This window comes from Lycium barbarum, chromosome 10, assembly GCF_019175385.1.
Source record: "Lycium barbarum isolate Lr01 chromosome 10, ASM1917538v2, whole genome shotgun sequence".
Classification (NCBI taxonomy): Eukaryota; Viridiplantae; Streptophyta; class Magnoliopsida; order Solanales; family Solanaceae; genus Lycium; species Lycium barbarum.
The window spans coordinates 36,837,650-36,851,356 of NC_083346.1; the positions used below are offsets into that span (position 1 = coordinate 36,837,650).

Genomic DNA, 13,707 nt, shown 5'->3' on the forward strand with positions numbered 1-13,707 from the left:
ATATTCATAAGAGTCTATCAGCAGCTACACAGGAGCAATCCACTACTCCGGAGGTGCCAGTCATTGATGCATTCTTTTGTGTACATATTTGGGTATGACGGGGTCCTGTCCCATCGTTATATCTTAGTACTCCAGTAGAGGCTCGTAGATGTGTATGCGTGGGTAGTAGATGTCTCATGAATACACCATGGTATATTTTGCATATCATTTTTTGTAGCCTTGCGGGCTAATGTCTATATATACATGTATGTTTTGTAAATGTTAATGACCATCTTATGAAGAATTTTGTCTTGAGAATGATATATGTCTAGGTTGGGTATGATAGATAGCATTGTAAGTGGTCGGTAGCCAGCTTCGGGTACCCGTCATGGCCCACTAGTTGGGTCGTGACACCAGTACTCAGGCATATCATTGTTGTTTTTTATAGTGTGTCAAGTAACGTAGAAGAGCGGGTTCGTGATATCCCTAAGACAGCTTTCATGAGTTTTTGGTTATGTCTTTTGAACTAACTTATGCCCTATCAGTCTTTATGGACTTGATGATCATTGTGTTCGGATCATATTTGGACTATTTTGTTATTGACTTCATTAATGACATCTCGATATACTCGTAGTAGAGAGGAGCACGAGCAGCAATTGAATATTATGCTTAGAATTATGAAGGAGAAGCAACTGTATGCTAAGTTTTTAAGTGTGAGTTTTGGCGTAGTTCGGTGGATTTTTTTGAACATGTAGTTCCCAAGGACGGTATCTTGGTGGATCCTAAGAAGATTGAAGTGATTCGTGATTGAGTTAGACCTACCTCGGTCATCGAGATTCGGAGTTTCTTTGGGCTTGCGAGCTACTATTGGCATTTCGTGGAGGGGTTTTTATCCATTCCATCCCCATTGACCAAATTGACTAAAAAGAACGTGGCTTATCAATGGTTGGACGAGTGTGAGGTGAGCTTTCAAAAGCTCAAGACTTTGTTGACCACAACTCCGATTCTAACTTTATCTGTGAAAGGAGAGGGCTATGTCGTGTATTGTGATGATTCGGGGATTGGCCTTGGATGTGTTTTGATGCAGAAAGGCAAGGTTGTAGCTAATTCTTAAGGCTGTTGAAGGTGCATGAGAAGAATTATCCTACTCATGATTTGGAGTTGGCAGTGGTAGTATTTTCATTGAAGATTTGGAGGCATTATCTCTATGGTATGCAATGTGAAAGTGTTTACCGATCATCGTGGTCTTCAGCACATTCTCAATCAGAGAGATCTCAATTTGATGGCAGAGGAGATGGTTAGAGTTGCTTAAAGATCTTGACATAAATATTCTTTATCACCCGACAAGGCCAATATGGTGGTGGATGCCTTGAGTTGGAAAACCGTGAGTATGGATAGTCTAGCTTGGTTGCAGGCGGGAGAACATCCTTTGGCTATGGACACTCAATCTTTGGCTAATAATATGGTGCGACTTGATATTTCAGAACCTGGCAAGGTCTTATTTATTAGAGCAGATTAAGGCTCAATAATTAGATGGTGAGAATTTGTGCAAGACTCAGGATAAGGAGTTGTAAGGAAAGGCGAAGAAAGGTGATTCTTGATGATGAGGGTGTTTTAAGGATCAAAGGTCGCATATGTGTTCCTCATATAGGTGATTTGAATAGATTGATCATGGAGGAGGCCCACAATTCGAGGTATTCTATTCACATAGAGGCTACAAAGATGTACCGGGATTTGAAACAGCATTATTCATGGATTCGGATGAAGAGGTATAAAGTGGAGTATGTGTCTTGGTGCTTGAATTATCAACAAGTGAAGTACGAGCACCAAAAGCCTGGTGGTATTACTGAGAGGAAGCTCATACCTGGGTGGAAGTTGAAGTCGATTGCTATGGACTTTGTGGTAGGATTACCACGAACTTTAGGGAAGTTTGATGCTATTTGGGTCATTGTGGATAGATTTACCAAGTCTTCTTATATTATACCGGTTCAAACTACTTATAATTTAGAGAAGTTGGCCAGAATCTCCATCCGGGAGATAGTTCGCTTGCATGGGGTACCCATTTCTATCATTTTAGATCGGGGCACGTAGTTTACATTAGGTACTTAGGTGGAGCTTAACATAGCATTTCACGTTCGGACTGGCGGTCAGTCTGAGCGAACTATTCAGGTCCTCGAGGATATGTTGTGAGCTTGTGTGATTAACTTTTGTGGTCATTGGGACCAGTTCTTTCCTATGGCGGAGTTTTCTTAAAATAATAGCTATTCAAGTATCGAGATGGCTCCATTTGATGCATTTATGCTAAGAGGTGTCGTTCTTCGGTTGGTTGGTTCGATGCGTTCGAGGTTAGGCCTTGGAGTACAGACTTGTTGAGATATTCTTTGGACAAGGCTAAATTGATTCAAGAGAGACTTCTCACAGCTCAGAGTAAACAAAAGTGTTGTGTGGATCAGAAGGTTTGTGATTTGGAGTTCAAGGTTGGTGAGCAGACTCTGTTGAAGGTTTCACCCATGAAGCGTATGATGAGGTTCGGAAAGAAGGGAAAGTTTACCCCAGGTATGTTGGTCCATTTGAGATTGTTCAACATATGGTGAGCTAGCCTATGAGTTGACTTTACCACCTTGTTTGTCGACCGTTCACCTCGTGTTTCATATTTTAATGCTCAAGAAGTACCATTTGGCTGGTTCTCATGTGATTTAATGGGATACAATGTTGGTTGATCAGAATTTGACTTTTGAGGAAGAGTCGGTAGCCATTCTGGATAGGCAAATCCAGAAATTGAGATCCAAAGAGATAGCTTTGGTAAAGGTTCAATGGAGGCATCGTATGGTCGAGGAGGCTACTTAGGAGACCTAATCGGACATGCAGAGTAGATATCCCCAATTTTTATACAGTTCATGTACCTTTTTTTTCTTTACGTTCGAGGACGAATGTGTATTTAAGTATGTTTTGAGTTTTAGTTAGTTTTCCCCTAAATAACCTTTACCCTAGCATTAAAATGATGCTTTTGACTTGCAAGGATGGGTGGTTTGATTCCCGAGGAAATCGGGTGAGAATAAGAGAAGAAATAATAAATTTGGAAAAAATTTAAGTTAAGAAATGGAAATGGTTGACCAAAGTCAGCATCTGGGGTTAACGAACCCATATTCGATTTTGGACAGTTCCGTTAGGTCTAAAACTTGATTTATCACTTAGTCAGATAGTTAGGACGGATCCCGAGGGGCTCGGGTATGTTTTGAACTCTTGGTTAAGGATCTTATTAAAGTGATGAGTTAGAGTTGACCACGATCAACATCGGGTCAAGACGACCCCTTATGTGTATTTTGGGTGCGTGAGCAGGTTCATAGCGTGTTTTATGACTGAAATGCATATTTGGTGTCACGACCCAACCCCGTAGGCCGTGACTAGTGTCCGTGCTGGACACCCAAACGTACCCAATAATCCAAACCAGCAGACTAGCAGATTATATAAATATAAAAGTCAGTCGACATTACTAGTGTCATAGAGGAACATATATAACACATGGAAGCCGATAAGGCTATCACAAATCATAGCAACCCAAAACATATACAGAACCCACATGTATGTCTACAGACCTCTACAGAACATAACAGAAACATAAGACAGGACAGGGCCCCGTCGTACCCATGAATAGCGTACATATATCCAACAGCAGCAGACTGTACCAGAGTATAGGCTCTGGACAAAAGAGCGCTCCAGAATAGCAGAATAGGTGTCCTAGGCAGGTGGGTCAGCAAATCTGTAGTCTGTACCTGCACGGCATGAAAACGCAGCCCCCGAAGAAAGGGGGTCAGTACGAAATATGTACTGAGTATGTAAAGCATGGAACGTAGTAAACAAAGTCATAATCGGAACAGGAGGTACAGAAAAATGAACGGAATATCCAGATTAGCAAAATGCTGATCATAAAGCATAAATAGTACTTACAGGAAACGTATGTCATACCTGGTCCCATTACGGAACAAAATCATAACCGGAACAGAACGTACAGAAATGTGAGTGAGATGTCCAGAGTATCAAATGCATATTTTCAAAACATGAAGAGTATGTACAAAAACATATGCCATATCATATCCGGCCCCTGCCAAGGGACTCGGCAGACAGAACGTGGTCACCCCCCGACACTGGTGCCACAACACATAAGGATCAGAAAAGGGGAATAACCCCGTAACATAGCATATCATATCAGATGGCCATATCAGATCATATCAGAACAAGCGTACATGGCACAGCATACTCCACAAACCCATGTACGCGTATACCTGCCCCCTCACATCGAGGCACGGCGAACAATGCAAAGGATCACGCTTGACAACATATCCTGGCCCGGGCTCAGTGGGGGAAACATTGAGGCATCCACGAACGGAGTAGTGAGAAACTAAATGCACTAAAAATACCATAAATATATTTCCAGAGACTCAATGAGGCATATCGAATGTCAAATCAAATCAATGAAATCGGACGGAAACATAGTAAGTAAATTTAGATGTCATAACGGGTTACGGAGGCATAATCTATCCGAGATCGTTTTCAAGATTCAAAACAATTTATAAGACTTAATGAAATATTTAAAATAGTTTTTATTTAGTAGATAAAGGAGTAGTTAGAGTATCTCTAACGAAAACGCTCGAAGACAAGTCATAGACACATAAAGGGTAAAATTGGAAATAGTGGGCCCACCTCGGAACCAATGAAGCGGTGGGCTCAAATTACGTATTTTTAAGCTTATGGGGTCACCTACAAAGGTTCTAGGACATTCCATAACTTCCTAAGCAATTTGGGAAAAAATTTCATAATTTTTCATCAAAGCATACTTAAGGAATTCAATTCTATTGAATGAAAAAGAGACGATTTCAAACGCGGATTCCGATGGACAGAATATTCCCCGAGGCGTAAATCCAAGCCTAGTACATCTAGGACATGCCAAGAGAAGAATCGGGATAGCTTTACATACCTTTCTTGCCCTTTACGCTTGCCAAAACTCAAATCCCGTTTCGTCCAAAACCTACAAATTGTCACATTTACCAATTTACTATTCATAAGACTTAAAATTTCAACCTTAACCAATTCTTGTCTATAAAAATTTGAGCAGCATCTCCCCTATATATATATCATCCCCGAGGTTAAAACTCGGCTAAAACAACAACAACCATACCAACAACAATATATACAACATCAATAATCGACTAGGAACGCATTCTAGCGTAAATAGTCTTATTTTCCAAATAATGCGACAATTCCAAATCCAACTTTGCACTTACAACCCGATATCAATATTTTCATATTCACATACTAATATAAGACCATTCAAACATAAACCAAAAGTATTCCAAGCTATATATTCAATATTCAACAATTCCATCAACTTCCATATTCAATCCAAAATTCTTATATATGCAACAAAACCATTCCAACACATTTTCTACTTACTAATTCATCTCCAACAACAATCTACCACACGGCCAACATGGCTTCTTTCCAATTTCATCCAATTTTCATTCAACTTCCATTTCCAATACAAATTCCACAATAACCACAACTAGTATACAATTTAAAATTCAACTCATATATGTATACAACATATATACACCCATGGCTACATATATAATATATATACATACCCACTTTGCAAACTTTCATATTTCCATAAATTCTACTCATTTCTACATACTACAACACAAACAAACCTTCATAACATAAGAAAAAAGAATTGATTCTTACCTTGTTTTTATGAAAGTAGCAAATCCTTCAACATCTTATTGTTCCCATGCTCCTCTAACTCCAAACAAAATTATATTCGTGATTATGCGTTGCCCGGACTTCGATTAGTACTTCGTAGCTTGAAATTTCACTCACAATCCTCACTTTTATGTGAGATTTAGGCCCCTTTTTGTTGCTAAATTTTCTGGAAAATTTGATAAGTTTTTAGATGATAAAAATGGGGTTTTGCCCCTTTTTATAAGGGCTGAAACGGCGTCACTGTAGCTACAGTACTGTAGCAGTGCTGTAGCGTACTGTAGCAGTGCTGTTTCTGCGCGACAGTTCAGTTTGTAGCGTCTATAATTCTCTACTCCGACGTCCTATCGATGAGTGGTTTGTTGAATCATAAACTAGACTTGACGAACTTCATTTTAGGCTTTTGAAACGCCTTAAAACTCCAAATATGCATAGAGATATACCCCTCCAAAGTTGACTAAAAATTTGTCCGGCATTTCTCAAATTTTCGTCGAACTTATTTTCTTCAACTTGCTCGATCTCGAAATATTCCGAAACCCTCCATACATGATATTTATCACTTATTATACATGATAATGACCATATTCTTGTGTTTTAAAATACTCTTTCCCGATGACGACTTACAAGATCATAATCATCCATTATTTAAACAATATACTTAATAATGCCTCATTCCTCATACTCCAAAGTTGTTTTAACTAGTCGTAACTCGACATTCTTACATTCAAATTTAACAGTGTTTCTTCGAAGTACGGGGTGTAACATTTGGTTTGTGTCCGAGGGGTTCCAGATGAGTTCTGAGAGCTAAAATCATTATTCGAAGACTTAGGATTTCTGTTTCAGGTGATATCTGGTGAAATCGCACCTGCGACATATGTTTGCTTATACGGAGTCGTATTTGCGGTGTTTGGTCGCAATCTACAGAGGTTGAGGGTTACCGAGTTTCCGCACTTTCGATGGATTGTCCGCAGATGCGATGTCGCTTCTGTGACCATATTTCCGCAGGTGCGAGGTCGCACGTGTGAGGAAATGTCCATAGAAGCAGAATAGCAAGGCAGATTTATGTTTCTTTTCCCCAATTCAATTTCATTGTTCAAACCATGAATTTGAGAGCTAGATACCTCGGTCGTGGGAGATATTTAAGGGGATTTCGAGATTTCATTGCAGGGGTAAGAATCTAACCTCTTTTTTACTATTCTATCATGTAATCTCGCAGATTTTGGTCATGCAATCATGTTTTGGGTTGGGAAAATCGGGATTTCAAGCCCTAAAGTTAAGATTTCATAATTTCTTCAGTTATGGTGTTTGCGCTAGGATCTGCACATCCTCCTAAACATCATTGTCACCTTGTATTAGTCTTTCTAACAATTGGATATCTTGCATTGTCTATTGGTTGTCAATTTGCATGAAAGGTGACCTTCTTGTTGCTCACTCACTGTAAGAATGGGCACAGGAAGACATTCTGAAGCAACAACAATAGATCTCGAATGAGCTGCATGGTTATAAACTCTTTCTAATGTTATAACAACAAAACGGCATCCCTTGTAATCTAAATCATTCTTCAGCAAATGTGTACACGTTTTGAGCTCATCTTCTGTAGTTACAAACATACCCTTGCCTGCGCCCATGTTAATGTCAAATCACACTTTCAATGCATGCTTGTGCTCATCAAATTTTGTCACTTAAAGTAATTCTTGTTACGAAAGAATGGAATCATACATCTTGAGGAAGCAGCAGGAGTTCTGTATCATGATCTACGTACATGTAACCCAAGGTCTATGTCCCTTGGAAAGTAATGATAAGGAAAAGTATATCCATCTTGCATTCTTTCAATGTTGTAAAATCTTAAGTTAACGTTTTGCAATAAGAGTTGAAGTTTATAACACCTCAGACATAAACGACCGGACACACCTTGGAAAGTATTGCAAAGTTCAGGCGATATGGCCAAATTCATAATTTTGTGCATAATTCCTATCAGTTTATAACACCTCAACATACATGACCGAACTTATACAGACAATTATGTCTGAATTCATAATTTTATGCATAATTCATATCAATTTCTAACACTTCAGACACAAACGATCAAACTTATCTTGAAAAATATTGTAAAGTTCAGACGATTATGTCCGAATTCATAATTTTAATGCATAATTCATATCAATTTATAACACCTCGGACATATACGATTGAATTACCTTAACAAATATTGCAAAGTTCAGATGATTATGTCTGAATTCATAAACTTTATGCATAATTCATATCAGTTTAGAAGTTTCTTTTTCGTTTCAAATTTTCGAGTTCATCTTGTGTGGAGTCGTTTTTTGCAAATACTGATTGATACAAAATTCAAACACGTCGAATAGTAATTTGTTTGAGAACATGATAGCTTTGAAGAAAGGCAGATCAAATAGTTCTTTGAGGTATAATTGATAATTCAGATGATCCAATCAGAAAAAATAATTCAAATAAACCTAAACCTAACCAAATCTGAAATTTAAAGTTCGAAGCAAATCAGGCGTCATTTTTGTTTGTAAGTTTTGAGTTTCTGCACAATTCTCATGTGTTAAACTTTAGAACGAAATAACAAAGTGATGATTTATGTTGAATTCTGCAGATTGTCGAAGATTTCTGATAAATTCTGAAAATCATTGAAAATTTATAGCGAAGATGTTAAAGAGGGTGGATCTCGAGATCACGCTGCATGCGTCGGCTTTTATAATGAAGTTTAGGAATCTTATCTGTCCAAATATTAGGTAATTATTATTATGCAGCTATTAGTTAAATATCTTTAAAAGGATGGATACAGGTTAGATGGTGGCATTAAAATATGCTATTTGTGCATTTCGGCCTGGTAACTCAGAGGAGAGGTGGGCACAATGCCCATATCCCTGTTCAACATCCAAATGCATAAAATGGTGGAAACAGACTACAAAAGTCACAACTTAGCAGCACTCATGCTTAAGATAAATGATTGAAACAAATTATTACTGGCCAAACAACACAAGGGACGCATTACAATAAAACATTAAAAGCGAAAGACACTATACATACATCTATTTGAGCAGGTGCGCGCTAGCTAGCTATGCCACTATTGTCATAAAACAAAAGAAAAATGCCCAAGAGAAACGAAAATTGGGCATTTCCTTCTATAGATCTCAGCCACGAGTGTGTCGCCGCAAGAATTATGCCTTCTAGTCTGTAGGTTCCTCCTTTTCTTGCTCTCGTTTTATTTAAGAGGGAAAAGGGTGAAACAGCAATCGATTAAATATATCATTTGCCCTCCTTAGGCCTGATATCAATCCCTTCAATAATCAAGCCACTTTTCCAGTTACCTCCCTTCACCTCTGTTAAGCTCATCTCTAGTTCAGCTTCTTGTCCCCTCTTGACAAAGAATTCTCCTAACTCAATTTCCATCCACCCGTCACTTCTCTGCTGAGGATGACGCCCTTCGGGTTCATCCTCCACTTCCTGTCTCAATATGTGAGCCATGTGGTGAGTGAATATTCCTAAGCGTCTCGGGACTACTTGGTACCTGTGTCTCCGTCCTCCCTGAGGGTCCAAATAAACTGTCTGCGTCTCTCTTTCATGCCCAGCAATCCCTACTGAACTCTCTGCTGGTTGGTTTCCAAATCCATAGGTCCTGGATTTTGTCGTGAACACGAGGTAAGCGCCATATCGAGTGTCAGGGGAGAGCATATTGGTGTTTAGTTTTCCAGACATGTCAAACCAGCAGACATCAAGAAGCTCAGCAACTTCTGAGAACCTATTTCCACACAAAATCAACTTCAATAAAATGCAAAAAGTTTGCTACAAAAGGCATTTAAAGGGTAGAAAATGTTTACTTCTCTAACCAATTATCAAAAGTTGTTTATATGAATTGAAATATATACCTGGACTCGGGAAGGGAAATCCATCGCCAATATCTAGGCGTGTCACCCCAAATAATTTGTAGCGACCTCGCAGCCAACATGTAACATTTCTTTCCACTCCATTTCTCCAATGAGAAGCTCTGGTTTGCATCAAAAGCATGTCAGATGGATACTTAGCAAGTAAGAAACTAAGTCAAGCGTAAATAGTGGGTCTAAGAAGAGAAAAGCAAGAGAAAAATGAGTTACAATATCACATGTGGACCAAAATTCAAAAGCAAAAAGATCAAGTTGTTGTAGCAGAAAAGAAAAAGAATGCCATTTCCATGATATTGTCTTGTACTTAAAACTTGATGGTGGAGCCACACTATCTACTTGTGGGGCAAACCGGTCCCATTACTTGTTTTTCTTTAATTTCCTTTACTACTCAACGGTCAAAAGACCAAAAAGACAGAGAAAAGGAGACAGTGGTGACAGGGCAAGGCTAAGCAACCTAAAATGGAAACCAGCAGAAATTTTCAAAAGTTTGTGAGCGGCATCACTGTTTGAAAGCTACTAATTTGATATGCATGCAAAACAAAAGTTCAACAAACACTATAAACCTCACTTTCACATAAGTTAAGCTGTAATTATGTGAAAATAGACTATCATTTTTCACACATGAATATATTCTAGACATATACATCAAATCATTCCTTTATAAAGATCACATGCATGAAATCATCTCATTCTAAGAAAAACAATATATGCATGAAATCATCTTCCAGCTAACTAAAGAGACCAAGATACTAGTAGAGCTTCTCCTCCAAGGAATTCTCTTATATTTACTGGACTAATTCAATTGAAATAACAATCCTAGAAACAACTTCGATTATGACCATTTCCCAGTCAATTTATGTTTTCATATGACACTGTTAAAATGCAAAAAGTGTTAATAGAGAAATCAATACATAGGTACAGCATAATATCAATTTATCTTATGCAACATGGATAATTTCCATCAAACTATCTAGCAGATCTTTCTCAATTCATTCTGCTTCTTTACATCACTATTGCATAATTTGCCAGATAGTTATGCGAACAATGTTTCAACTACTGAATGATCTGGTTGCTTGAGTGAGCGACATAGGATTTCTCTTATATTTACTTGCACAGATTTTAAGTTTGAAAAGCACCGATACAATATTGCAATTGTGTAAAGCCCAAAATATTGTTTAATCTATGTCCTAGGTTTTCAGTTCAGAACAGATTGTTTGGTGCTACCAAGAATACACATACTCCTTCTCGTCCTATTTACTAGGTCATATTATCCTTTAAGAAAACATTAATAAGAAGAGTTACTTGACTAACTTATCATTATCTGTTCTTTGATCTTTTATTACATTAATCTCCCTCCACCCTCCAACAAATGCTTACTCTATTAATCACTCGGTCCCAATTTACGTGATATAATTTGATCAGGCACGGAGTTTAAGAAAAAAAAAGATACTTTTGAAATTTGTGGTCTAAAATAAGTCATAAATATTTATGTGTCTGTATATTATTTCATTAAGGAGAAGTTTTATGTTAAATTATTTATAAATATATTAATGTGTCATTCTTCTTGGAAGAGACTAAAAAGAAAAGTGTATCACATAAATTGAGACAGAGAGAGTAATACTAAGGGGTCGTTTGGTGCATGGTATAAGCTGGGATATCCCGGCACTAATTTTTTGTACCATGTTTGGTAGAAGGTATAAATTTATCCAAGTATAAAATGCATCCCATGGTATAAGCTGGGATATACCTTCTTATACCACTTACCCTGGGACAATTTTATACCATCTCCTAGATGGTATAAAATAGTCCCAAGATATGGGATAAATTAGTCCCGGGATTATAATCCCGAGATAATTTTGGCCATGCACCAAACGACCACTAAGGGTAAAATTGAAAAAAAAAAACTAATTAATTCTTCAAGATGAAGAATTTTGTGCTAAGCTCCTTAAATGTTAACAGTGTGGTAATAAATGAATTTTTGGACTGTGGCACGCCCCTTAAGAAAACACCCTTAAGAATGTTAATTAAGCACATCATGAAAGGGTAATTTTTCAATATTACCCTTTTGCATCTTCCCAAACTTTTCTTAAAACTAGACATAGTCATTAAGGATATGAATAATTTTGGAAAAAAAAAAAATTCATACTACATCTTTGAACTTTGAAATATTCATTCATTGAACCATAAAAAAGAGTGCCAGAAATTCATTTATATTGAAATGAATGGAGTAGGGCAGATGCAATAATTTGTACTTCCTTTATGATGTAATTTATGTTACACAATTTATCTATTCAATCACGAGATGAATTTCTGGTGCATTTTCTTGATAAATAGTTGCATGCATTTACTTCAAGAGTACTACGATACTTCCAATATGACCTTAATTAGCAACAACAAATTGAATACAATTAAGAACACATCTAGTTGAATGGTTCAAGTAGAAAAAGAAAACCGCTAATAATTGGCCTAATCAGCTCTGAGGTAAGTATTCCATACTTTCTCCGTCTCAATTTATATGGCATCATTTGAGGCACTTGCCACAAAGTCAAAAAAAGATATGTTGACTTTTAAAATGGGTAGTCTAACATAAACCTTAGATAATTGTCTGACTATAAATCATTTCATTAAGTGTAAAAGGACAGTTGTGAAGTTAAATTATTTCTAATTATAGAAAGATTGACATTCTTTTTTGACAGACTAAAAAGAAAAATAGTATCATATAAATTGGAACAGGGAAGTAAACGGTAATAGTTCAGATAGAAAAAGGGAATAACTAATAGTTGTAGTGTGAAAGTCGAAAAAATGATAGTACATGTATGTTTTTTTACCATTATCTCTACAATTAATAAACCAAAAAAAAAAAACATTTAATTAGAAGTTTAATACTCCAACTAACCTTGGTACCACCGGCAATGAGGATAGGATGATCACAAAGGTATAAGTAAAGCTGTTTCTTTGAACCGACCGCAAGTAAATCTCCACAGTCAGTAGACCGACAAATAATGTTATGCCAATCCTCCGGTAAGAACCGTTCCCAAACAGCATCAGATTCGGCAGCCGACCGGAAAGTCGAATCCACCAACGAAAGCCGACACGCGTCCTTAGGACTCGTTAACGACAACGCGTTAGCTATGCAACCTTCGGGCAGTTCATCACCGCCAGCAAATCTCTCCACCGCCATTATTTATTTTTGGAAGCAAATCTATGTCGGTATAAGTTTGGATGACTGAGAGAGGATACTTTGTCGGGTGAGAAGAAATATGAGGGGGTTAGAGGTGTGCTATTTATAGGAGAGTTATTATGCTTTAAAGGAAAGTAGTACGGTTATTATTTCTTAATTGGTTGCATGATTTCCTTGCTAAGCAATCAAAGGCTATTTTCTTTTTTCTTTTCTTTTTTTCCATTTTATGTTGTGTTTTCTTATTGCGTTCATTGTATGCTCTCTAATTTTCATTTTGTACGGCACCGTTCGAAGTACTTCCTCCGTCACATATTGTAGGGTTGCGCACAATTTGAATATATCCGAGAAATCGAATCCATTAACGTTATTATGGTCCGATTTCAAATTTTGAATATTTGGTTTGGATATGATTATGGTTTTTTTAAGTTTCGAATATACAGATCGAATAAGGATTGGTACAATTCTAATTAGTTTGATCCGAAATTCAAATTTTTTTTTTTTTTTGATACAATGAAAAATCCGACCTGAAATCCGATATATATGAATACATATAAAAAGTTATACTTTCAATTTCACTTCACCTTCTTAACATTTAAGGATTGCAAACAATACGGCTTTACCTATTGAATGTGAACAGTAATTCCCTTATGCAATATTTTTCGGTGAGACTTTTGTTTCTTTTTTAAAAAATAAATATCTTCCTTTTTCTACAATTAAAATTTGTAAATATATATATACTATGTTGTTTTATTAGAGATAAGCTGCTCATAGATTTGCATAAATATAAATACTCAAATAAAATAATGATTGATTTCTTGTAACTATGTGTTGAAGAATGAAAAAAGTCTCTCATTGGTGGTTAATGAGATATGGTCTCCTTAT

At 37.0% G+C, this 13,707-nt stretch overlaps 1 protein-coding gene and 1 long non-coding RNA gene across 2 annotated transcripts; both read right to left on the reverse strand.

Annotated features, from left to right (window-relative positions):
- Window positions 1-3,417: 3,417 nt before the first annotated feature.
- Window positions 3,418-5,885, reverse strand: LOC132614917 (uncharacterized). Its single transcript, XR_009572503.1, has 3 exons — window positions 5,722-5,885; window positions 4,955-5,005; window positions 3,418-3,752 (listed from the first exon to the last, which is right to left on the reverse strand). It is a non-coding gene; the product is annotated as an uncharacterized LOC132614917 (long non-coding RNA).
- A 2,812-nt stretch (window positions 5,886-8,697) lies between these two features.
- Window positions 8,698-12,908, reverse strand: LOC132614868 (F-box protein PP2-B10-like). The gene is made up of 3 exons (XM_060329418.1): window positions 12,541-12,908; window positions 9,630-9,748; window positions 8,698-9,502 (listed from the first exon to the last, which is right to left on the reverse strand). Exons 1-3 carry the CDS (start codon window positions 12,823-12,825, stop codon window positions 9,010-9,012), a joined length of 897 nt encoding a protein of 298 aa, XP_060185401.1. The 5' UTR covers window positions 12,826-12,908; the 3' UTR covers window positions 8,698-9,009.
- Between the last annotated feature and the right edge of the window lie 799 nt (window positions 12,909-13,707).